The sequence below is a fragment of the Corvus moneduloides genome, chromosome 5 (assembly GCF_009650955.1).
Source record: "Corvus moneduloides isolate bCorMon1 chromosome 5, bCorMon1.pri, whole genome shotgun sequence".
Classification (NCBI taxonomy): domain Eukaryota; kingdom Metazoa; phylum Chordata; class Aves; order Passeriformes; family Corvidae; genus Corvus; species Corvus moneduloides.
The window spans coordinates 56,035,931-56,062,521 of record NC_045480.1 but is presented as its reverse complement, the minus strand read 5'-3'; the positions used below and the strand labels follow the sequence as shown (position 1 = coordinate 56,062,521).

The 26,591-nt window shown below is 44.6% G+C and overlaps 1 protein-coding gene across 24 annotated transcripts in view; it reads left to right on the top strand.

The window, feature by feature from the left end:
• ADGRL3 (adhesion G protein-coupled receptor L3) overlaps positions 1 to 20,689 on the top strand; it is a 492,701-nt gene extending 472,012 nt beyond the window's left edge. For 10 of the 24 annotated variants that reach the window (XM_032108804.1, XM_032108807.1, XM_032108805.1 and 7 more), the window contains 3 exons: positions 2,375 to 2,503; positions 5,904 to 5,921; positions 7,988 to 10,861. In XM_032108804.1, the coding sequence (XP_031964695.1) occupies positions 2,375 to 2,503; positions 5,904 to 5,921; positions 7,988 to 8,793 (953 nt within the window). In that variant the 3' untranslated portion in view covers positions 8,794 to 10,861. Of the gene's footprint in view, positions 1 to 2,374; positions 2,504 to 5,903; positions 5,956 to 7,987; positions 10,862 to 16,742 lie in introns of those variants that run through there. The other 14 variants (XM_032108818.1, XM_032108816.1, XM_032108817.1 and 11 more) reach the window with 7 other exon arrangements.
• The last annotated feature ends 5,902 nt before the right edge of the window (positions 20,690 to 26,591 follow it).

Here is a 26,591-nt window from a genome sequence, read left to right as displayed (position 1 = left end):
TGAGAGCATCCCGCATGCAAAACATGCCCATCCATGGTGGGATCAGCTTGTTCTTGCCTGCTGGGGTTCGCTAGACAAGATCAGGCCATGGATATATTGAGTGAGATGCTCTTTCTGGCAGCTGGCATTTAAAGACACCTCAAGCTAAAGTGCTGAAAAGCCCACCGTGGGTATATTTTTCATACCAATTCTCATAGGGACTGAATTGGAGATTGGGTTAAATCTCAAATGGGAGGATTATATCACTTCTGAGTTTATGGCTAGCATTAACTCTGGACATTCTCATTACCTGTATAAAAGTGAGTCCCTTTTTGAATCTTTTATGGCCTGGCTTGATTAAAAGTGGAATGAAAGCAGAAACAATTTTAATGGATTTAGTGCTTACTGGTATAAAACCAGTGCAAGAAGAGAAGTGGTTCCTACAGTCCCTCATCCCAGATGTATGTGAGATTGAGAGAAAACATACTACCAGAAAGAAAGAATTGACTCATGTACCTATTAGTTACATTCAAGGTTACTTAGTTAAGCGTTCATATAATGTTTTCTTACAGGAGACAGCTTTGTTTCCTTATTTTCAAACACAGCAGCTCATCTTGCTTTCCATCAGCATAAACAAAAACATCAGGTGAGAGAAAACAAGTCTTTTTTTTCCAGCTGCATGTGTCGAGGAGCCTCCCTGGCATGCAGCCCCCATACAACGCTGCCTTCTACTTTGTCCTGTGCTCAAAAGACCGATTAAGTGATCTGCTGATGCCATACGCCTGGGGCTGGGAAGTGCTGGGGGATGATGGGGGAGAGGCAAGAAACAGTCTGCTCTCTCCTCTACCTACACAGACACAGGGAAATGCCATCCCAGGCCTGCATACAAGCACAGCAGGAGGCAGCTTCCACCTAGCCTGAGGTTTGGCCAGGTTTTGCCTTTCTGTAAATACTTAGTAGATGTACGCTTTCAGAGAACTCCCTGCAAAGGGGATTTGTACTAGCCAGAGACCCTCAGGGCTTATATATCCTCAGCAGCTCCATCCAGAGAAAGAGATTGTACCCAGTGCCCCACATGCCTTCCAAAGACAGCCTTCACCTTGGCACGGGGCCACCTCCACACCTCAGAGAGGCAAATGGGGTCACCATGCCTCAGACACTGGTAAAAATATTCCTGAAAGGGTTACTGGTTTTGAGGATTGGCTTTTTAGTTACTTCTTTGGGTTGAGGCTGTTGGATGTTGGTGACAGCCAGGTCACCTGAGCCCTCTGACAGTCCTGTCCTAACTAGTTCTAGTTGCCCTACCAGTGACTTACTTTCCTGGCGGAAAGGTTTTGTCTTAAGAGTTTAGTCCTGGCAGTTAAAAACCATGGTCATCCTTCCTGCTCTAGACCTCCGTGGGAATGGCCCTGAAGGGCAAGTTTTTTAATTTGGTCATGTCTCTGGAGAATAGAAGAGGTTCACAGCAAGGGCTTAAGGGTTTTTCATCCTGTAGGTCAGCTAAAAGGTAGGGAGAGACTTTGCTTCCTGGGTTGATGCCTGCAAATTGAAATAGTAGGTAGGTCTTGGTAACCAAAACCAAAGAGCAAAGGACAACTGCTGGCTGAGTGCTTGGAAAGAGCAGCAAAGAGGTGCGGGAGTGGGGAAACAAGGTGTTTGTGGGGCACGCAGAGAGCCTTGAGACATGCACTTCGTGGCCCCTCTCATTCCTGGTAGAAATGCCTGACAGAGCTGTAGTGCTCTCACCTTCCAAGATGGATTCAGGTGGTTGTGGATGTTCTTGACGATGGTATCAGAGAAGTAGTTGAAGTGAAACTTGCCCTCTTAGACATGAGAAACAGCTGCTGTCTGAGAAATGCTGAGAGCCTTCGGCGGGGCTGCTTTCTCCATCCTTTCTCTTTAATTCTGCTTTTTAGATTTAGATGTGTTGTGAGGGACTGGTAAAAGAGATCCTAGCACATAGTGGGAGTTGAATGTGCTGTTGTCTGTTAGTCATTATATATATATATTTTTTTTTTTATTCATTTGGCACTTTCCGGAGAGTTTTTCCCCCCCACATTGTGTAGGCTGCTATCTTCCTTTCTTTCTTTGTAGCAAGCATGTGGGCGCAGCCTTGCTTACACTCCGAGCAACTGGGGAACCACCATAAATGTAGCTTATCTGCTTTCTGATACATTTTCTTTTGCGTTGGTTTGGATTTGTGCATCGTCAGTAACATCTGTTCTGCTTTAGTGGCATACAGTTTTCCAAGTCTAATTAGCTGGCTGCTTGTAATCAGGACTATTTCAACTGTTGTCATTCTGAATGTTCTTTTTCCCTTTTTTTTAATACCACATTTGCCTGATTGACCTTTTTTGTTGTTTTTTTTCTCTGTCTTTCTATTGGGCTGCTCCAGGAGCCATGGCTAATCATCTTATAACCAATGCTCTGCTTCGTCCTCATGGCACTAACAACCCTTATAATACATTGCTCGGGGAATCGGCGGTCTATAACAACCCTTCTGTCAGCATGTACAACGCACAAGGTGTGCTGGAGTTTCTCTCTAATTTTTCTAGTGAGAATTCCATTTTCTGTGGCTTATTTTGGCCCATTTCTTTCTTTTTTTTTTCTTCCTTTTTCTTTTTCTCTCCCCACACACACACACTTTTTTTTTTGGAACTGGGCACAAAAAAAAGATCCCCTCCCCTTCCTTTCATTTCAATGCATCTTTCCATCTACCAGATGCTATTTTTCCATGAGCGATCAAATTCACTTTGAAAGACTCTTGTCAGTTTTACTCAAAGCATTCATAGTGTTTTGATTTTGACTTTTTTTATTCAGTCTCCTTGCTTTTGTATTGTTTTGGTCTTGTGTGTGTGTGTGTGTGTGTGTTTTGTCGGACGCATCCATTCCTCTCTTTGTTGTCAGCACATTTCCTTGTTAAACCATTCATTTCAGAAACAGGAACACCTCTGAAGGTAAGTGAAGCTAAACTGGCCTTTGCCACCAAAGCTGCTTGCATTTGAAATGGCCTAGAGAAATGTGGTCAGCAGTGCACTGGTTTGCACAGGGTGTAAAACTCAAAATAAAACAAAACTGCCCTTGATCTCTAAGAAAAATGACAGCTGAAGCAAGAAGTGAAGGCCAGGTCCAAAGAGCAGAGCTGAGATAAGAAATGTTTTGCCGTTTGCATTTATACATTTTGTATGTGCTACTAGGGAAAAAAAAAATAGAAAAAAGGTGTAGTAAATCTGGATAATCTTTGATATCCTTCTTTTGGCAACAGAAAATAGGCAGAGTCAGTTGTATCTAATGGAGGTTTCTGCTGTGGAAATCACTCTCTTGTCACCTACACGTTTGTCTCTGCTCTGGCTTCTGTGGGAAGGGACAGTGTTTGTAAGCTGATGTCCTGATGCTTCCATGAGGGAGAGGCAGATGTGTTTAAGTAGGGCCTGAGGAGGAGATGGGGAGTGTGGAGCTCTCACAGCTCCTGTCTCTTGGTGGCTCCATCCTCCTCTGCCACTTCCATGGGATTTTTTTTTTTTTCTTTTGTTCTTACTTGTAAGGCGGCTGAATAGTTGCAGAGTAACTCTGTGTTCCAGCACAAGTGTGCCAGCACTCTGTCAGCTCTCCACTCTCAATGAAGGCATCATTTCCCAGTAAAGGATTTCCAAGAGAGGGAAAATAATGATGGTTATAATGCAAGCAGGAAAGCCCCCTTTGTACTCTATGGCAGTATGTTGTTTCTGACAGAAATAGATGTTGAACTGTATCACTAGGGTATTTGCATTCAAAGCACAAGGAAAGCACACGTGTTTCTGACCTTTTTGCTGTTTATTAATTTCCTAAACTATGCTAACTTTGTGCAATAAATTTGCTTCCAAGAATGCTTTTTTAAAAAGGGGCTACTGTTAAACATGTAATGCTCTGAATTTTAAGAATTTCAGTGTACTGCACATGTTGAAATGAGCTTTGATGTTCTGACTAGTTTGTTGCATGATAACATTGAAGTGTTGGAGACTTCTAAATCAAATGGCAACAGGTGATGCTGGGTCAGCATTTGCCTTAATAGGAGCCCTGATGTTCAGGTCTAGGTGCCTCAAATGAACCCAGGTGATTTGGGCAGAAATGTGTGTTACATGTATTTTAATAATTGTGTGTTCTTCAAATTTTTAATACTAGAATCTGATACAGTTACCTGAGCTAACAAAATGTTATTCCACAGAAACAGCATAATTTTTTTACAAGTGCTATTCTGTTCAACACAGTCAGATGAGTAACAGAAACCTATCCAGGCTTCATCCATGGGAGGTGAAGAAAGAGAGCGGGACCAATACTGGTCTCATTTAAACTCCTGGAGCTTTGCCATTGACTTCAGAGGGAGCAGAACCCATCCTTTTCAGGAGGCTGCAAGTTAATTAATGACCATTAAACTGGTATAGGTATTAGTTTTCAAACTGGTTAGGTCCCTGGACAATTACAAACTGTAAATATTAGGAGATCCCATGGCAGAAATAAAGAGTAGCAAAACCAACCAGGCCTGGTGGTCTTTGTGGCCCTGTGGGGTTTACAGATGCTGCACCAGCAGGAATGCTAAAGCCAGGATAGTGCATTGTAAAAGTAGATGCTGTCATCATCTCTGGGTGTGCCTTGGCTGTGGTTGGCATGCAGTGAGGCATTGTTAGCTAACACCATCCAGCTAACTCATTCCACATCACTAAGGATATGATTTTTTTTGCACCTTCATATACTACTTCTGATGATGGCTGTGGATGGGGCAGGACACCCTAAGGAACAAGGGACTAATCTGGTCCACCCATTTCTTTTTCCCTCCCCAGTCAGGTGTTTTAAAATACCTCTGCTTAAGCCAAATCTGTGGCAGAGAATCATCAGGGGCAGGAAGTCCTTAAAATTACCCTTGGAAAGAGGTGGGGAATCAGACCCTAAAAGGCCAAAATCCCATCTCCAAGTGGCATAAGCAATTCCTGATAGGACACAGAGTGTAGAGGAAGGAGGCAGTGGTAGGTGAGGGGCTGCGTGCTCACTGCCATTGGAAGCTGACAGTGGCTCAGTCTCTCCAACGCAGGAAAACATCCTAACACCTTTTGTCAGAACTAATTTTGAGAAAAGGTGTTAACAAGCATTAATGACCATTAACAAGCTCTAGTTAAAATCCAGCGTGCCACGCACCACTGAGGAGTGGGGGAAGCTGAGCGTTATCACTGCCTCTTCATCTTGTTCTCTGACTCTTCTTGTTTTAAGCCTTTCTTAACAGCTTCATTTAGCAATGCCATTATTCAAACTACTATTCCTCTTACTTTTTTTTTTTTTTGCCAAGTCCATGTAGTTTGCCATATGTTTGGTTAAAGTAAAAAGCAGACTTACCAAAGTTTGTAAAATGCCAGCAGCCCCATGATGAGCAAAGTCATACTCTTACAAAGCACTGTTACAAAAGATGGACGGCAAAACATTTTTAGCAAGGAAACAGATTTCAGTTTCAACTGCCGGGGTTATTATAACTAACAGTAAGTAAAGCCATTCATTTTAAGACCTTGGAAGTGACAATGACAGTGCCTGTCTTTTCAAGCATGACCGTTACCGGCTTTAGACTTTTCTTAAATTTCCTGGCATTATTTCTTCATTTGTGTTGCACGCTGAACATTTTATAATGGCATTGGAAAACAGTTTAAATGTGATAATTTTTTAAATAAAAATGTAGACTACTGAATATTGCGCGTAAAATATTTTTTTTTCTGTCTAAAATGTCAATATTTTTAACCTGAAATAAACCTTGTAACAAATTCATGTATTCTGGGCAGTGGAAATTATTTCCGTTAACTCTCTTTTCTGCATATCATCAATTTGCTTTTTACTCATGTTTCTCCTACTGTCGCTGTAAGCTTACTTGTTGTTTTTTCTTTCCTTTTCTTCATGCTGTCGTTTAGAGCCCTACAGAGAGACAAGTATGGGAGTAAAGCTAAACATTGCATATCAAATGTAATTTTTTTTAGTTCACTTTTATTGCATCACATATAGATGATGTAGTTAATAAAGGAAATTAATCTCACAGTTTTGAAATCGAAAGACTATGAATATACATATGTATATATATGTGTATGCGTGTGTATGTATGTGTGTATATATATATGTATGTGTGCATATATATATAGATGAGATTAGATTCTGCTTTCTTTATTTCTCGTTTTTGTGGTATCGTTTACCCAGCATAGTTTCTCATTTAGTTGTGTATGCTTTTTTTCATTTTTTTAAACTTCACGTTTTTATTTGCGAGGCCATGACATTTTTATACGGCGGGTTCCATTGCAGCCCCCCCGCTGTTCTCACCGGCAATGCCTCCCATTTTATTTCTGCACCAAACCCCAGATCTATGCATTGGCAGCAGGAGCACAGTGCTCAGTGCCTCAATGCATACGTTACTCAGCGTAACCATCAAACAGATGCTGTTGTACCTGTCACCCATTACATATGGCCCTCCCCCAAAAATGCTCACTTTCCATTTCTCCCCAAGCATCATGACTCGGTTGGAGACCTTTCACCGTGAAAATCAACGGCTTTGCTCTATGTCTGTGATGGCTAGTTGATTTTTTGGCATAGCTCCCTCGTTTGCTGGGGAACCCAGGATACAGCAGCACCCTGTAAGCTTCAGAATCCTAAAAGGTGACCGACACATTTGGGGCATTTCACTCAAAAGCAAGAAGAAGCCTTCAGTAGCGATTTCCAGTCCTTGACATACAACAACTACTCCATCGCAGATATAGACTGAATCCTGTATTTTCAGAAGGTACACATGCCATGTCCTAGGCATGGTATGAGCAACTGTTCATCTGAAATTGTCAGTTTAATGGCTTCTCTGATCCACTGTGCCTTGCTGGGAGTTGCTAGCCAGTTTTTGGCAATGCCTGAAGCCCTTAGCTGAGAGGTCGATAAGTTATTTCATGCATCCCCACACTGCTCTCCTTCCAAGGAGGCCAGTAATCCCAAAAAAGAAAGCATGGTGGCTTAACTGCTGGGCCTGATTTTCTTCTCCCTTGCCCACTCATGCTGGCATTGCTCTCAAAGCACTTCCCTGCCATCTCCTGTAGTGCTTTGGGAAAGAGCTGAGCTCCAGCCTTACGTTGTCAGCATTGAGACACCTACGGAGATGCAATAAGCAGTTAGAGCCGGGCCACCCTGAGACCCTGTTACTCCTCTCAGGCTCCCACGAGCCCATTATACCATGGCAGTGATGGTACTTGCTGTACCCTCCACTGAACCCACTGCTTTAACTTTGCAGGTGGAATAGGAGCTATTTTTAAAGGCTTCACAAGACCCCAGAACAGCTACCTCCAGCATCAGTTGTATTAGGAAATCCCCACCTGGCCAGTGTGGAGTAAATAATTTTGGTTTTGCCTTGCGGCAGAAGAGGTAGGGCATTTAGCCTTGTTCCAGAAAATCCTGGGCCAGGAAGCACTTTGTGCCTCCACCTTGCTAATCCCTGAATCCTGCCATTCAGTCCTTATGTCTTTATTTATCCTGACAGCCTACCCAGCGAAAGGGGAAAGCAGACTTTTTTTCCTCTAGGAAGGATACACTCCCAAACAAAGTTTTGGTAGTGATTAGCATGGGCTGCAAATACTTCTCCCTCATCTGGGAGGAACTGCCCCCTTCCTCCAAAGCTCCTAGAGCCAGGGCAGTTGGGACCAGCCCAGGGTCATCTGCTTTTCAGCTCCCCCAGGGATACATAAAGCACAAGAGGTGTAGGAGAATGCTGGCCAGGAGAGGTTATCCTTTCAACTAGATGTTGCCACATCGAGTCGCACACTTGACAGTGCTTTTCATTTTTTTTTGGTGGGAAGGCCTTGACCACCAGCTGGTTAGATGGAGCTGCGCCCTCCCATTTTGGCCGCAACGCTCTCCTTGCTGCCCAGCCCCAGCATCCGCGGCAGCCTAGGAAGGGGGTTTGAGTGTGCACGTCCCGCATGAGTGTCCTGTTTGTACAAGTCACCCTCTCTTGTGTAATGTTTTTCAGAGGGGCTTCTGAACAATGCCAGGGATACAAGTGTCACGGATACTCTACCACTGAATGGTAATCACGGCAACAGCTACAGCATCGCCAGCGGCGAGTACCTCAGCAACTGCGTGCAAATCCTTGACCGCGGGTACAACCACACGGAGAACGCCCTCGAGAAAAAGATCCTGAAGGAACTCACCTCCAACTACATCCCTTCCTACCTGAACAACCATGAGCGCTCCAGCGAGCAGAGCCGCAACTTGATGAACAAACTCGTCAACAGCGTGGGCGGTGGGAGCGAGGATGACGCCATCGTGCTGGATGACGCCACCTCCTTCACCCACGAGGAGAGCCTGGGCCTGGAGCTCATCCACGAGGAGTCGGATGCCCCACTGCTGCCTCCCCGGGTGTACTCGGCAGACAACCACCAGCCCCACCTCTACAGTCGGCGCCGCATCCCGCAAGACAACAGCGAGAGCTTTTTCCCTTTGCTGACCAACGAGCACACGGACGAACTGCAGTCGCCCAACAGGGATTCTCTCTACACCAGTATGCCCGCGCTGGCTGGCATGCCCATGACGGAAAGCGTCACCGCCAGCACCCAGACCGATCCTCCACCAGCGAAAAGCGGCGGTGGCGATGCCGACGATGTTTACTACAAAAGCATGCCCAATCTTGGCTCCAGGAACCACGTCCATCAGCTACACACTTACTACCAGCTAGGTCGAGGCAGCAGCGACGGTTTTATAGTCCCACCAAACAAAGAGGGAACCTCCCCGGACGGCAATGCAAAAGGACCCGCTCACTTGGTCACTAGCCTATAGAAGATTCAGCAAAAATTAAGCAAAGAGACAACTAAAAGCCTCTCCATAATGCTCGGTTTACTGTTCTGAGTTAATCCAAACAGTGGTAATATTGTGTGTACTCCTAAATCTTCATGCTGTTCAAAAGGAAATTCTCAGACTTTTTTTACTGGAATTTTTAGGCCGGCCCGGAGAGGACAGTAACTGCTGCCCCCCCTTATCTTCCCATCCTTCTTCCCTCCAGACAGACTTCATTATGTTAATGAAAGAGATAGATAACGGCACACTTCGTGGCCTTCTCAAGTTATGCCGTGTTTGTTTAAACAATCCTTGATGCTGTGTTGCTCTTAATACCGAGGACCTGATTTAAGAGGGAAAAAAAAATAATAAAAGGCCAAAAATGTGCATTTGAAGCTAGTAGCGATGACGCATCTAGGTGGGAGCGCTGCGTAAAACAAGCTAGCAAAACTCTTTCTTACCAATCCAGATTACATCATGGGTTATGGTCACTCACAACTTGGTTTCACTGCAGCGCCCTTCGCTGCGGGAGCAAACAAAATATAAACAAATTTAATGAGACGGAAGGGAATCCTAGAATCCTGTGCTAAAGGCATATTTTACGTTTTGCTGTATTAACGGATGATAAAAACTAATGGCAGAAAAAAGAGAAGCAAACAATTTCTATGTAATGTACAGATACTAGCATTGCACATATAGTCTGCTTTCTGTTCCTCCAGAACTTGCGTCCCTGTTAATGTAGTGGAAAAAAAAAATAAGAACTTTTTTCTGTTGTGCTGGTCTTGTAAGTTTGTCTACCAGTAGGAGCAAGGTTTTTCATAATCTTTCTTTTTTTTTTTTTAGATTTTGTTTTGCCTCTTCCACTGCTCCTTCCCTCTGTCCCCTCCCCATCCCAGTTAAAAAAAACTCACTGGGCAAAAAAAAAAAACCCCAAACATCACTTTCTAAGGACCATTTTTAGTAACACCATCACTGTTTCTTTTCAGCCAAGGCAGTCTTTTCATTTCCTCGCTGTATAACCTTTTTCAGCCGGCATGTTGCCAGCAGACCTTTTGGCAGACTAAAGCAGGGCAAACTTCCTTGTTGTCAGTGCACAACCGATCGTGACGATAATCCTGTGAAGCATCTCTGGCGAGCAGCCCCTCAGCCAGGCCCTCGGGTCACATCCAGGGACTGACGGGGTTTTATAGTCGTAGTGGGGGTTCTACAGGAGACGGCCATTTCCCTGGAGGAGCAAAGGGCCTTCTCGGCTCAGTCTGGTCCCCGGTTTAGGCACTTGTACTGCAGTGGTTAAGAAGAAAATAGATTGACGCGTAGTGAGCTAAAAAGTACTTTGCAGTGATTTTTAATAAAAAAAAAAAAGTCCTCTGTTCATTATTTTTCCTAACAGGAAATTTATTTATTTGACCAGATTTTTAAGTAACATAGGCTTTCTGGAGGTAAATTAGCAGCACGGAGTATGAATTCTTCTTCTTTTTCTCTTTTTTTTTTTTTTTAATTTATGATCCATTTTGTACGGTCTCAACAGTTGAATGACCTCATTACTAATATTTGTTGTAAAAGTGAAGCTTGTTTGCCAACCAATAAACAACTGATCACGATTTAGAAGATACTGTATGTATGTACTGTACAATTAATCTCTCTTTTTTTGTCGTTCTTGTTCCTCTCTCCATTACTGTCTTCAGTATAAGTCTCCACTCCTTTACGGCATGGGTGAGCAATGCCAAAGAAAGGAGGCCTAAGCTGAGAAATTTAAGCACAAAGGTTATGCAGCTACAGCTGACTAGAAATAGCAGGCTGATGGTACTTGTTTAGGGGCGAGAACAACACTGGTTGACATTTGTTGCAGGTGATTCTAGGTCTGTTTTGTGCCTACTGTATAAAGTAGCCAACGACACGCGGATGATTTGAGTATAGTGTTTCATGTGTCGTATCTTTTAATCATTGTAATGATTTCTTTTTTTTTCTTAATTTTATTCTTTTTTTTTTTTTTTTTTAACCTGGGTTTTCTGAGATTAAAAACTGCTGGTAGCATGTCAAAGAGTAAAACAAGTCCCCGTTAGGCCTTCTTGGTCGTTGTTTGCTGTCTCTTTATTTTCTTGCTCCAGGCGTATGCCAAGCTCCATCACCATCCTTGGCCATGTCGTCCTTCCCGTTCACCTCTGCTGATGGCCTACTGGCACTTCACTGCTCTCCTCCAGCCTCCCCCTTTAAAATCCCTTGAGGGCAATCAGGAATACAGAAAGCCACAAAATAGACTGGAAAGGTTGACGGGGGAAATAACCACCTGTGGATATGATTAGTAATGAATTTTCTGCATGTGATTTTTCACAAAGCCCTCCCATTCCCTGGGCTTAGGGACTTGGTGCTGCCTCCATCTAAGCTGCACCTATCCAAGCCCTGTCATGCTGGGTAAAAGCCAAAAGATTTGTAACAGGTGGGTGAGGCACATGTTAGACAAGATATTCCCAGTGCTGGAGGATATATGCAGCAGCAGAGCAGTGGAGCAATTCCGCTCCATCCCAGGGTTGTTCTCACATTGCTGCTCAGTGCTTCTCAGCAGAGTCTCATTGGGGAAGAGAACCAGGGGTGGTGGTATTTGGTGGTATTCATGGCCTAAAAGAGTCTGGTTTGAGTCACCTGAGTCCTTCCTGCAGCCACTCTGGCCAGAAGATCTTGGGGAAGAAATTCCTTGTGGGACCAAGCACTGATCACGGCAGTGCTTCTTGCCGGGTCTAGGTTTCCACAAGGGAGCATTTCCTATTGGAATATTGGGGAATCACCTGACTTCACAGCAGAACAGCCACTGGCCAGCCAGGTCGTGCTCTTGCTCTTGATGCTGCCTTCCTGTTCCATTTTATTTTCCATACCAGCAGCGATGGAACTAGACAGTGCATGGTGGACCCACTCTTGCAGGCACAGCAGGCGTTTCACACCCATGTGGTCACAACAATCCATGTAGCAGCCCAAAAGAGGCTGCTGAGGCTTTATATAATTGAGGTACCTCTTATTTTGAAGAAAGTAAAAACTCTTTTACTATATAAGACTCAAAAAATAGTTTTTCAGGATATGGTGGAATTGGGTTCATGAGGAGGGTGACATACACACTAGCAAATACCATCGTGGTAAAGTGGGAGGCAGGTGATCACCATAGCATTTACCAGTGTTCCTGAAACTCCCCAAGAACAAACCAGTGGTGGATTTGCTATGGGGTGGTTTTGTCCTACTGAAAAATCTTTAACTTCCCTTACTACAAATGGTCATTCTTCCCCAGCCTTTCTGTGTATTTCAGGTTTATCAGTGTGCAGGCTGGTTTTCCCCTCTTCTCCATCCCTTCTCTTTGCCAGCCTACCCATGCCTATTAGCGCTTTGATTGCAAAAAAATGTTGTTTATTTTCAAGCTGATAATTTCTGTCCCCAGGCTGTTCTGACATCACAGGATTCACTGTTGGTGCTTCTCGCGGCTTTGGAAACAGCTGAATCACAAAATAGAGAGAAAATACATTACTAATTTTATTAAGCCAAAAACCAGTTTAAGAGTGTAATGTAGTGGGGGGGTTTCATGGAGGGGAGCAGGACGCAGATTATTTACAGCATTCTTTTCCCCTTGAGAACAGATTTTGTTGTGTCAGTTGATTGTGGGCACAGTGATGGTTGGTGCTTTTTGATAAGTAGCTCTCTATATACAACTCTTATGTGAGTGGCAATGGTGTCTTCTGTGCAGACTGCAGCATGTGAAAATCAACTCACTGTTAAGTCCTCGGTGCCTACAATGCTCCTGGGGTATGAGGGAAAGCTACAAAACTTCTAAGGCATTTCTTAATGCTGAGCCAAGGCAAGAATGTAAGTGATTATGGTATTAAATCCATACTCATGCTTGGGGCACATAACTTTGTAGGCTGGGTTGAAGGGGATAATCAGCCCTGTACTCGAGGGATCTTTTCTAGGGCTCCATTTAACAAAACAAAGCAAAAAAAAAAACCAAACCAGATTTGCCTTATAGGGAGAAGATTAAAGCTTCATCATTCAACTGCAACAAGCATCCCACTTTCAGCTGAAAACAAACAAAATAAGAGGCAAACAGGTAGTGCTTGATCTGATGAGAACGTCAACTGACATACCCAGACCATTTGCTGAAACACAGGGCCACCTTTGAGAAGCGTGAGCTGCCAGGCAGCTGTGAGGTTTGGAGTGAGGACTGGAGTGAGGATTGCTAATGTTGAGCTGTTGATTGAGTTGTTCTTTCAGAAGGCCTTTCTTGCAGGTGGGAAGAGGGGGATGGAGAAGTGCAAGGCTCCATGCTTTGCATTTTCCTGAAATTCATCTTAGGGTGCTTTACAAGTTATGAATCCCTTTTTTCACTCACTCCTAATTAGTGCAGGACTGGGTTATTTTTCCTGTGTAACACCATTGCAGACTACCCCATAAAGAGCTGACACATCAGTTTACTGCTTAAGGACACTGACTACAGCAGGCAATTCCTACCCATTTTCTGCAAGAGCCATAAGAGACTGTAAAATCTCCCTAAAACATGAAGGAGAAACACAAGGCAAAAGACATGCCAAGAAAGACCATGTAGGCTGGAGGGTTGCTGGGGATGGGGGCGTATCATCACAGCTTCGGAGGCACTGTGTAGGCAATATTACTTACCATGGTGCTGTTCATTTCTGCCTGTTGATTGCTTTTAATTCCTTGACACCTGTAGTTGTTAACCCATCTTTTTCCTTCCTCCCTGCCCCCAGGTAATAAGCAGTGAGATATCTCAGAGGGCCAGGGGAAACAGTAGTAATGGTGGGAGGCACTGAGCTCCTGGGGGTCCTTTTGTGTCTCTGCGTGTGTCCCTATTGTTTACATCCCCCTTCCCTGACCAGCTGGGCTCTGTCACACCCCCATGTGCTCTTGATCTCACTAGGTTATGAAGAATATAATACCCTGCAGAATTGCCTAGTCAACAGGGATAGAAAGATAGCTCATCTTATTAAAAACCTGTCTCAGGAAAGCCTAAGAGCATGGGCTTGGTCATCTGTCACACTCTGATCTCCTTTCTTTTAGAAAGAAAAGTATTTTATTTTTAGCTATTTGCTGCATTCAGCTAGACTTGATGCAAATTTTATTTAATTTTTTAGGGTTTAAATAGTCTGGGCTCACGAACATTACATAAATGTCATGTTGTTGCAGGCTCTCTGGTAAAGGCGTGGAGGACATCCTACAGTGCAAAGCTGAAGCCAGATAAAATCTGTGATTAGTGCTTCCAGGGAAGGCAGTGAGGGATTGTTCAGTGGCTGTCCTCCGTGGGGCATTAGCAGTGCTGTCAGGGGAGGGCACTGGAGTACCCCAGGAGGCAGAAGCACTCCCCTTTCTGGACTGAGGGACATTTTGTTCGGCACAGGTAGCTGGCTTAGGGCCAGTTCTGCTCTTCCAAAAGCCTTGGCAAGCCCTGGGGATGCATGGATCATACACCAGATCATTTATCATCCCAGTTCAGAAGAGGCAGTCTGTTTAAAACTGAGATATTGAAACTAGCCAGGATAGCTTGGAAATCTTCCTTTTTTCAGATCAAAATAGCTTTTTACAGGTGCTTACTGTTTATTGTATTCAGTATGCCAGACAGATGGTGATAGTCTTCAGGAAAATACCAAGAACAAAAAAAAAAATCATCCTACGTATTTGCTATCTTTTTATTTCTTTACCCTCCACATATTTTCTTTTCTTATATTTCTACTCCTTAAATACACTGTACACATGTAAAAACCCAAGCTAAAACCTCAATAAATAAACAAAAAACGTTGTTATACAGAGCAATTTTTATGTGTTGTAAGCAAATGTTTGGTATTTTAGCAGTGCTGCTTAAAACCCCAAACAGCAACTTTGAAGACACAAACATAGCTGCTGCACAACCTTCTCATCTGGTGTGATGGGATTATTTGTACAGATGACCAAATATCTCCAACTGCCACTTATCATCAACTGCATCTTGTGTTACAACTTTGGAGAGGTTATTTCCAGCAGAAGGGATCTCAGTGGGTATATTATGGCAATAATAAAACTGTTCTCAGCCTGTCTTCTCCCACTTCTCTTGGAGGCATCTCAGGCAGAGTTAAATTTAGGTCCCTGTGGCAGGAAAGCTCACTCCAGACATGAGCCCTGCACCCTTTGTGTCCCACTGGCAGCAAAGGCTTCGCCTTTTAGCAGGCACGGGCCTGTGGTAATATCCACTGATAAATGGTTTTGGAGGAAGAATGTTGAAAACCAAGCGGTCAGCAAACTGGGTGGAGGATGTCTGGGTATTCCACTTGGGAAGCAGCAGCACTGCACCCCAAGCATCTCTGAGGACTTGGTTGCACAAAAGCTGCAGAGGGGGTGTGGGAAGATGGATTTTGAGTGGGGCGAATTGAAAGAAAAAGCCCCTAATTTGTGGCAAGGCTTTGTCCTTTGGCTGAAATATGCCAAAAAGAGTTTCTCAGGTGCTTTCTGTAGGCAGCTGGAGAGAAGTGCAAGGTCATAGGGAATTAGAACTTTGTGTGATGGGAGGCAGATTTGAAGCAAGCTAAAGCTTTACTGTGGCACTGTTGGGTGCCTGCTCTGGCCAGCCCCTGGTTTCCTCACCTAAAAAAATAAAAGAAAATAATAAGGTTTTATGGTTTGTCACAAAGCAGCCTTTTGGTCTGTTTTGGTTTTTTTTTTTTTTTTGAGAGGATCCCTTCCTGATAAATAGAAGAAGATTTTTTCTCGATGCAAGCACCTCAGCTCTGCCCTTTGGTCACCTTCCACTCACACATCTCCTTGCTTGCTTATTCAAACTTAGAGATAAAAGGCCTCATTGCTTAAGCTGCTGTTGATATCAGCCAGGAAGAGTGCTACATATTAAATAGGTGGGATTTTTGATTTTCTTTATTCTTTATACACTGTGTACCCAGGCATTTTCTACTGCTGGCAGTTTGTGCTGCAATGCAGAGCAGCCCACCGAGCTAACAGCAGTGGAAATGAAAGGAGAAAATGCATCCCACTACTTAGGAAAAAAGAAAAAAAAAGAGATGAGCAACAAGGAAAAGATGAAAGTCCCTCCTCCTCAGAAAAACCCCAAAAATCAGCCAAAATAGCCAAGCTGGGAGATGCCTGAAAAGTTGCTAGTTCTTCCCCACCACTTTTCCTGTGATAATATCTATGATGCTGTAGAGAGCAGCATATATTTGGGAGGGTAGGAAATAGGGTGAAATGATTTATGCTTAGAAAGTGGTTCCAGAATAACTCTTGATTCTTCTTGAATGTGATTAGCCTATCTTAAGATCTCCCTGAAACATTATTTATAAAAAAGCCTGCATGTGGTCACCCCAAAGTGCATGTGGCTGTGTCCTCCCAACGTGAGCTTGTAAAAGGAGGCGCTTTCCTCCCTGGGGCTGCACTGATTATAGAGGCAGCTGTAAAGCAGAGCACTCAGGATGTAAAGTGCCCTTCAGATAATGTCTGATATCAAAACAAATCTGTTTACTTTGCAGTCATTTATACTGAATATTTATTATTAAGGGGCAGGGGGGCACAACAGAAAGCGCAGTTTGCTCAGACAAACCCTGTTGGGTTGATACAAACTGGTGGCTGCAGCTCAGCCCTGTGATGTGCTAAATCCAGAGGAGCAAGGAGGCACCTCAGTGTTACTCCTTCTGTAGAGCATTGGGCAGCACTGGCTGATGCTGCTGTACAACAAACAACTGGCTCATGTAGGGCCAAAGCCAGGCAAAGCTGTAGCCCCAAATTCAGAAAAAAGGGTGGGAGGAGATTCCAGATAGCATGGTCACCCATAAATACATTCACCTTCCCTGAGCAAGCCTTCATTTTCAAGGCAAGTCCAGGCATCCCATACTTTGTTTGGGGATAGAAATGATCTTGAAAATAGCTGGTGGTTGTTGCAGGGTCCTGCTCCAGGGATTTACCTGCTCTCCCCTTGTTTTTCACAGAAAGCGGAAGGACGCCCAAGCAGGAGCCAGTCTTCAGGCGAGTCACCATGGAGGACAGTGTCATCTAGTGCCTGGGGCCCCCGTGAGCCTGCCCTGGCAAGCCCGTGCCAGTGCACCGCCTCAGCTCCTCTGTGCCTCAGTTCACCTGTCCCTTACTTGGGATGGTGCAACAGGAGAGGCTGGAGAAACTAGTCTCGACCAAACCCTCAGCAAACCCTTGCATCCCCGAGGAGAGAACAGCCCAGCTGAGATTCCTGCTGCCCCGTGCATGGCAGCACCCTGGGAAGCGCCCTCGCCGCTTGGTCGCTCGTCTCTTTTTTTAAGATGAGCAGAACGGGTGAAAATTGTCTTTTGTAATAAGGAATTAGTTTCACCTGCTCCAAACATTGACTGTGCAACTTGGTAACACCTAAAGATGGCTGAGTGTGCTTAATCCACCATCCTGAGTCCTTGTCCATGCTCACAAGCTGGGCTCTGTAAAGGGGAACCTGCCGGATCCAGGTTGCTGTTGTAAATACAGACCTGTCAGTGCGAAGAGCCACCAAGGGAAGGACCAGGGGGACAGAGAAGTAGTCCTTACACCAGAAGAAGCTGAACGTGCCAGCAGAGTACTGTCAAGCGAAGCTGTTGCTTGTAAATAGGGACGGCGCATGTGTCCAGCAGCAGCTCCACTTGGCCAAAGCTTCTCGGGGGAAAGCTGCTCAGATTTTATTGTCTTGTGTAAATAGAGATATTTTTTTGGGAAAAAAAAAAAAAAATGAGCCTTAGTATCTTGAAGATAGCGTTTCTCAATCAGCTCAGCTGGGGATGGATATATGGGAACCCATGGGGTCTGCCTGCTGGAGGCTGGCATGGGCTCTTGCAGCCAAGCTGTGCCATCATCACAGGTGCAGGAGGCACCTGAAGGAGGATGGACCTGTCCAGCAGAGGACTCGACAGAGATTTCTCCCTAGTCCCTGTAAACAGGGTGAACTCACTGGTCCCATGGTCTCCGCTGGTGTAAATACTCAGCTACAGCCCACAGAGGACTTGGACTGCTTGCTGCAGTTGTGGGAGGTGGGAGGGTGGGAGGTGGGATGGGCAGAAATCATCAGAGGGATGCAAACCCCATCAGCGTGGTGATGCCCAGGCTTTTAGCATTAGTTAAAAAAAAAAAAAAAGGAAAAAAGAAAAAAAAAAAGAAACCCTGAAGGCTTATTAATGGTGTTGGGCCAACTGTTCGGCTGGGTAAATGGAGGCATGCCTAGACATGTTCTGTGTTCATGTCAGCCAGTGCCTGTCTGTGCAGTTCTCTGTCTGTGCAAACGTGTGCAAGGCTGTGTCTGGTTCGGGGGGCTGCCAAACAGTGCAGGTCCCCGTGTCTGTGGAGCTGTGTCTGTGAGAGAGGAGAGAAAATGGCTATGTGTGTTGTACTGCCCTTTATACGCCCAAACACATTCGAGGAGTCACAAATAAGGCTGCCAGGTCCGGCTTTATTCGCATGAGCGCGGAGTAGTGTCCGCACCTCTCCAGGGAATGAGGCTTGGCAGGCAGGGGGGTGGTGTTAGCCGAGTGAGAACCGATAAATCGCTGCTCTGCATTGAGTTGTCATCCTCTGTCCCCTGCCGTGGCACAATAGTGCCCATCTGCAAACACTGCCAGCACAACAGGGCTGCACTCGGGCACAGGCGCTGGCAGGATGGTACCTCCTGGAAGTTGGACCGGAGCTTTGGGGTTTCCCTTTCATCATTCACCACCCAAAGCTTCCTTATGCCTTATTTACTCTGAGTCCAACTGTTCGGATTCATACAGTGCAGGGAAATTAGGAAAAAAGAATGAAATTAGAAATCGAAATCAGAAAAAAGCCCATACTTGAGAAGAAAACAGGTATTTTTGAAAATTACCCCCAATAACTTTCTTTGGACATAGACGTCTCTCTTCAGCTTAGCATTTTGCAGGAAAGCAGTGCCAAAGTGACGTGTCTTCCCCATGAAGAAGCCAGACAGCCTGAAACAACTGTTGCACGCATTTAGCATAGCGCTGGGGCCAAAGCCCCTTTACCTTTGCAAGGAATGGGCAGTGGGCAACCAACAGAAGTTGGAAGCTGCCTCAAATCCCTGAGGGGTGTGGGCATCTAGAGTGGTAATTTGCTTGCAGTGATCCAAGGTGAGCTGCAGGGGTAGACTTTTCCTCTTGAGTACTTGAATACCTCCTCTGTCATCCAGCTCTGTGTGGCTGCTGTTACCATTAACACCTAACATCTGCCAGTGCCAAGTGATTTATATATTTTTTCAGGGCATTTGTTTATTTATCAAACCAGTGCACAGGAGGCACTGCGCTTTCATCTGCCACATGTGGACGCCTCTTCCTTTGCCCAGTTCTCCAGCCTTGTACAGTGTCCCCAGGCAAGGTGTCCATCATCTTGGGGAGGCTGTGGTTTCCTCCACAGTGAAGGCCTTTTATCCAGGGAGAAAAATAATGAAAAATATGAGCAACCCACCCTGTCTTTGTGCTGGAAATGTGCTGAAAGCCAGCCAGTGCATTAAGCAAAATAAATACCTCCAAAACATTTGGAAGTCCACAATCTTGGGGACGTGAGGGGACCATTCATATGGTTTCTAGAGCCTCAAAGGGCAATGCTAAATCCTGAGCCTGAAGTTTCCTGACCCTGGGGAGGTTTGAGGTGCAAAAGTGGGGGCTGTGATTACAGGAAATAAGATATTCCCTGGTTTTTCACTAGACTGCAGGAAAGCAGAACTCGCCTGTGTTGGGTTGAGTGGTAGATTTTTTTTCATTGGAGTGTTCACTATTAGTTTCTCTCCCCAGACAATCCCATCATCCCGTACCTTAAACCCTTGCCTTTATATCTAGAAGAGTTATTCTTGGAGGCAATTACAACAGCCTTCAATGTTTCTCTCTCTCTCCAGCCCCAAAGAGGCTGACACCCCGCAACTGACAGTTGTTAAGATGAGCCAGACCAACCCCAAATCCTAATAAAAATGATGAATCCCGTCCACTGCATCCATATCGATGGCGCAGAGGTTACGCATGGAGATGAGCAGTGAGGAGAGGGAGGCAGACATTCACTGAAGATTGTGTGTGGGAGGTGCTGTTACCAAACCCACCCGGCAGAGTTTTGATTTAATCCAGCCCTGAGTCAATAGTGATTGACATTTCACTTGCTTTCCGTATCGTAACTGGACTTCCTTACTCCTCAGGCATGGAATGAATCTTGATACGTTGTAATTACTGTACTCCTGGTGGTGAACCGGTATGAAAAGCTATCACAGAAAGCATTAATAAAATGTACATTATGAAAAAGAACTCGGCATTGTCTGAAATTAATAATGCACCAAATTTTTCTCATCCATGCCTGCTCATTACAGGCCTGCCCTTGAGTTTTCTATTAAAATGACTTATTCAAGCTACTTGTATAGCTGTGTTCAGTGTGGAGTTATCTGCTGTAGGTTTGCATCCCAGTTAGATGTACCGCATGAGGACTGACTAATCTGTTATATCTCTCAGGCATTGATTTTGGTGACATTTATATAACTCTGGTATGACTAAAATGAACTGATTGATTCATGCGTATGGATTAGTTTGCCTAAGACTTTGAGGCTAGGTAGCTTTATCATGCACTGTAACGCCAGAATTCATCACTATATTATTTACAAGAGACTGAACTGGCTGCATCTCAATAACTGAAGAGATCTTCACTGTTTTATTTATGTATAAATGTTTACTTAATCAGCCGCCAATTTTCTTTAGCAGAATTTGTTCGCAAACGGAAATTGTAAACGATAACGTGGTTTCTATTTTAAAATTTATAGGCTTTCATCTATAGCAAAATCCAAGATTTCCAAAGTGTCTTTGTCTACTGGCAATCAACAAGCTCTCTTGTATATGCTTTCTGGTAATTGCAATTAGCTGCTGCAATATTTCACATAAAAAACAATGCAACCCTCATACGGGAGATCTGAGTGGTAGTGTGTCAAAGTCAACATAAATATGCCAATGCTTAGAAACGTTGCTGCAGGTTTAACAAAACAACAAGGAGCCACCAGCCAGTGCAAAGGCAGGAGCTCATGGACATGTCTGGTGAGTTCTGCTGCCTTGTCTTCCGAGAAAATCCCAGTGCCAGGTAAATTGTGTCTCAGTCACATGGGCCATATCCCCTGCAACAGCTTGAGGAAAGCCTGGTCAAAGGGGGCTAGGAAAACATCTGCTCACTGTGCATTGCAGCTGGGAAAGTGGCTGGGCTACAATGGGGGTTTAAGGGTATAACATTCCAAGGAGGCTTAAGCCCAGGTTCCCAATCGATGGCATGTGTTTTCTTTGGACTGCGCTGCTTCTCTCAGGGTCCAAGGAACAAGGAGACTAAAAGGATTTATTAAATGAAAGCAGAGACTTTCCTGTTAGGAGCCATTTAGAAATATTTTTAGTGCAGAGGCATAGAAGAAGTGACATGTTAGAAACCTATAAAATAATAAGTAGTGCCCAGAGAAGGTGAATTGAGTGCTGCAGTTCACCATAGGTAATACAGCAAGTGGCACTATGTGGGGCAATGGAGAGGTGAAGTCTTAAATGTAGATATAGGTAACGCTTCATTACCCATCATGGTATTAAACCACGGACTCCCTGACCCAATACCCCATAAGGTGATGTACAACGAGCTCTAGTAAGACATTATGCTGTTTTACAGTTTAAAGAAAGAAAAAAAAAAAGTAAGAAAAAGAAAAGCCTGTCACCTACAGTCTCTTGTTGCAGGGTCCGAAAGAATTGCTAGCTCGCTGAAGAACTGAAGAAACACCGCTGCTGAGTCTTCAGCCATACTTACACTTGCGATTTTTTTTTTTTCAACCGTATTTTATTGACATAAAAAATTACAATAGTATTAGGCAGGCCTGGAAAATTACTTGCCAGCTGGCAGTGTAAAAAGCAGAGTTTGCATGTCAGCACCCTGGGCTATACCTTCAAGAGCATGGGCTCACAAGAGAGGGATGCTGAGGGGTACCTCTGCCTCACAACCACTGAACCCATCACTGCAGAACTGGTAAGAGTCAGCAAATAGTCCCTCTCCATGTTTCTTTTGGCTCCCTCAGGTACCAGAAGGCTGCAATTACATCACTCCTAAACTTTCCCTTTTACAGGCCAAACCAACCAAATGCTCTTAATCTACAGGTTTGTTCATTATTCATTTAGGGCAATTAGGAGAAGCACCTGAGTGGATGTAACTGGGTGTAACTCTGTCCCTAATTGGAGAAGTAACAGCAACACCTGTGGATGTTGCTTAGAGGCCCCTTAGCAAGCTCAGGGGGGTGTGCTGAGGAGGGTTTTCTTCATGTAGGCCAAGGTGGTGAAGATGATACTGTTTGCAGCAAATTTATGCCTCCTGGCTGGAGATTAAACTTTAGGAAGATGTTTCAAGAGTGACTGGAGTTCTGAAGAATGATGACTATGTTGGACCCCTTGGTAAGACACCCTACATGCTAACTGTTTCTGTTGACATACAAGTATGGCACTTTGACTCGTGTCTCAGCAATTAAATTTTATTTCCTGTCTTATTCCCTCTTTATCCATGGTAATAGCTCTCCTAGATCTTCCTGGATAACACCTGCTGTGTAGGAAGGCATAATATTGTAGGAAAGGCTGAATATTTGTCACTGTAATGTCGTCAAAATGGTCTCGACTAAAAAGTGTTGCTGCAGGAGTCTGGAGTTTTTTTTCTCAAGCTTCCCTCCATGTATATGAGCTTTTAGTTAGTCATGTTTCAAAATAAAATAAAGACATGCCTTTTTTTTTTTTTTTTTTAATCTGTAAAGCTAAAAAATGAAGCTGTTATGTGTGTGCTTCCTTCTGCTTGGATGCACTTGCCAGCATCTGCTGCTGTGGGAAGCTGAAGCCACTGATGGCTTCAAGGTTAAATTCAACCTCTCCAGTGTGTGTGTTGAGGGGGCATAAACCAACATCTGCAAGGTGGCTTTGGGGTAAGGGTAGCTGACCCTCCGGCTGATGTGCCCTGCTTAGAGCTTTGCTGTCCTGGAGATGCAGCAGCTGCACAAAAATGAAATTTAGAAACCCCAGTTTTCTTTGCAATATCCTTTATTTACCCTTACATATGTGTTATTGTATGGTGCACTCCCACTTAGCACCACCCAAGAGGACCAGTGGCTGCCTGCTGCTCTGCTCAATATTAAGCAGCTTCCTAAAAGTGATGAGGCTGTTACGGCTGAACAGCTTCACCATGTGCAGCCTGCACAGATATCCAGCAAAGAAATCAAAGGCATGATGTCACTAGTATTTCTTATCTAAAATTAAATATCTGTCTTAAGTCCCCAGACACACAGAGACTTTGTATTAGAAACATATACTGAGAGTTCAAACTCTTGAGTCATCTCATATATATTTCACTCAAGCCAAGGGAATAACAGTGAGAATAGACCTGCAAAAGAGCAATTCTCTATCTTAGCAAGACAAGGGAGAAAAAATTGTTCAGGGAAAATACTAATGGGTTCACAAGCAAAAAAATCTTGCCAATGAAATTGTGCCCCTAATATTCTGTACCTTTGCAGAAAAGCCATGATTTGCTGTGAAAAATGCAGCACAGACTAAGTGGGTCAACTCATGCTCATAAATGACAAAGACAGAGTAAGTGGCATTTAAAACAAGTCCACTCAGAGGGAAAGTGAAAATTATTTATTCTGAAGGCATCAAACGTTTGTTGTCACCGTTGGATTTCAAGAGCGAGTCACAAATGCTTTGGGGTGCTGTTGTCCAGGCAGGGTTAAGCCAAGTTCTGGATGTGCTGGAGCCGAGGGCTGCATTTCCACTGCATTGCTGGGCATGCCAGGTGGCCATTGGTGTGCCCTTTCTAGCATGTGCCACAAGTGTTCCAGCCCAGTCATTAGGGGCTAAAATGGGGAACATGATTCTGGAAATTACTTGGCCCCCTCTGTGCTAAGGGGTAAATTGTGCCAGGCTCTGTGTCAGCCCACTCACACGTCAGCAGCTGCACTTGGGTGAGGTGAATATCTGTGGATCAGGAGCACTTTTAATACCACTCTACCTTTTGCCTCCTTAGTACCCCCTTAATGGGCCCTGTGTAGTCCCCGGTCCCATGGTGGTTCATCTTCCCTCCCTGATCTCAGGCTGTGCTGCTCATTTCCTTCCCAGCTGGGTAGGCTCATGTGTTGTGAGTACACATTAGCTCCTAAATGGTTTTCTCCAAGGTAGATAAAAATGTTCCCTACCCTGCAAAAAGGGGCTGTGTTCTCCTGTCAGCATTTCAGTCATGAAGGATCTGTGCTTGGGTTCTCTTGGAATCTGGTGATGCTGCCCATACAGGAAGGCATGGGGGAGGAGGAAGCACAGAGGCATTTCTGGAGTCACAGTGGAAAAAGCCCTGCACTAGGCTGTTCTCCAGCTTTTACTGGATTATAGCCCAGACCTGAGACCCAACAGATGCACTGTCAGGTATGAAGTATTGGCCCAAGATTCGTGCTGGCTCTGTAATGGGAACCAATTCCCTTCTCTAATACACAGTTGTTGCATTGCATAAAAATCATTATTACACATTGTGAAATCTAATTACATTATTGCACACTGTGTATACACTCTAATAAAGGCAGTGGAAGCATTAACACTGCTAGTAATACACCATTCCACTGAAATTATTATTGCTGTCAATTTTACATTTGTTTTTTCTTGATTTACCCTGAAGAGCAAGGCTTTCAGCCTGCTTGCTTTGGCAGGTGGATGAAGTGTCAAGCCCTACTGTGGTAGGGAGCATATGAGGGGACTGCCATGTCCCAACTCTGATACCCAGTGGTGAGACAAGTCCCTCCTGATGGTTACAATGCTGTCCTGACATGGGTTCAAAGCCACCTGGGCTCAATTTCCCTTGACAGTCCCCCTTCTCCCCAGTGATTGTAGATCCTTGGGCACCTGTGGTCTTAGATGTCTGAAACCAGATCAGCTCAAATGCCTCCACCCCTCTGTTGTTCTAGTATGCATGAGGAAGAGGAGGATAGATGCTCCTTTGTCTTAATTCAGAGATATATATTTGCCAGTGTTGAGCTGAGAGGGATTTAGCTCTCAAAGAGTATTTTCAGTTCTCTGCTTCCCCACTGTTAACTTCTCATTGTAAAGCTTGTGTGTTGAATATGATCTGCTAGTGTCAACCTGCTGGTTTCTTACTCTCTGCTCTCCTTGCAAGCTGTCACACAAGCTCTTTTTAGTAGTGGAAGAGATGAAGAGGCGCTCCTGAAACACCTCAATGTCTTCAAGGAGGTGTAGGTGCAGCGTTACCGGCCATTGCAATACTGTTTGCAATGTGCCCCGAATTCATCAGCTGAAGAAATCACACTGGGAGCTGAGGAGAGAGTTGTAGGGCTTGTGATGTTGTTCTGAAGATCCCTTCTTTTCAAGTGTGGCAAATGAGCCCAGGGTTCAGCCACTGAAGAAAAAGAAAGGAAAAGGAAAGATGTCAAACCACAGACTGAGGAAAAGTGTGACTTTGTATCTCCTTTCCTAAATGGTTTCAGACATTGGAAGGTGCTGTCCCCACCACAACCTCTTCAGAAGAAGAGAGTGTGAGCCTGCAGTGTTTCAGTGTGTCTTTACTTCTAAATGAAATGGGATACCAAAAGCTGGTCCCCAAGCAACAGCTAAGCATTTACAGGAGAAAAAACCTGGTGCTGCTTGCGTCTCCTGTAATGCCTTTTTGCCAGGCCAAAGGCTGTCCAGGGTCCTGGTGCTGGAAGCCTGGTGCTGGAAGCCAAGCACCACTTTTCCTAACGTGCCCAGGTTGGTCCCTGGCATGGGGTGGGCACAGTTTTGGCTTTTTCACAGTATGGACCTCTTTTACATTGGGTAAAGCACTCCAGGAACCCATGGGATCATCTCTCTCCTACCCTAGCACACAAAGCACCAAATGCACCATGTCAAGACTCTGCTGGCCACTCTCCTCCATCCATGGAGGTGCATCCATCCGTGTTTACTACTGAAGCATCTTGTAAAATGAGTGATTCATTTAGTCTGCCTACGAACTGCCTGAAAGTGGCCCATGGATTAGCTTTCGCCTCTCTGTCTTTTTCCAAGAAAATCTACATGGAGACACATATGTCTGTGGAGCACCTGTGGATCAAAATGTGTAATTTCCATCCCAATGTTCCGACTGTAGAGGACCTTCTTCTCTTTAATGCTGCAAACCATGTCTTACAGGTGTGTTGGAAAAATGTTTTTTGTGGTAGCCAGCAGGGTATGAAATGCATTCTGGCTTTAAATATTACTTTTCTAGTCTTTCTCTGCTGCCGGAGGCTCCTCAGGGAGAAAACTTTAAGGGAGCAGAGGCAAGCAGAGAGAAGGTGCTAAGATGAAGGAAATTATGGGGGACTATCAAGGGAGAGGAAAGCATTTCTCTCTACTGTGCATATCCCACCAGTTATCAGACTGCATCAGGTAAAAGACGTGTGCAGGTAAGCTTTAATTTAGTTTTAGCCACTGAATAGTTTTTTTTTAATCACCATGAGCTTGTAATAAGTTAATTAAAAGTGTCAGTTAAGTATTCAGCAGTCCTCCACTGGGAAGGTATGCCTGAACTTAGCTGTGTCCCTCTGGCCCCCTGAATTCCCGTTCTGCATGCACATTTCCCATTAAGGATGTCACCACTCTTTTTCTGTCTCGTGCCAGTCCCAGAAATCACAGATCTCTGTCTCTGGCAAGCCGTCTGGCAATCCTTCCTTCAGGAGGTGTTTTTTTTCTTCCTTCTCTTGGACAGAAGTCTGGAGAAAAGAGAAGTGCCAAAAGCTATATATGCAAAATCTAAGAGAACTTGGGAGGCAACGAGGAGGGCAGTGACAGATGAGGAAC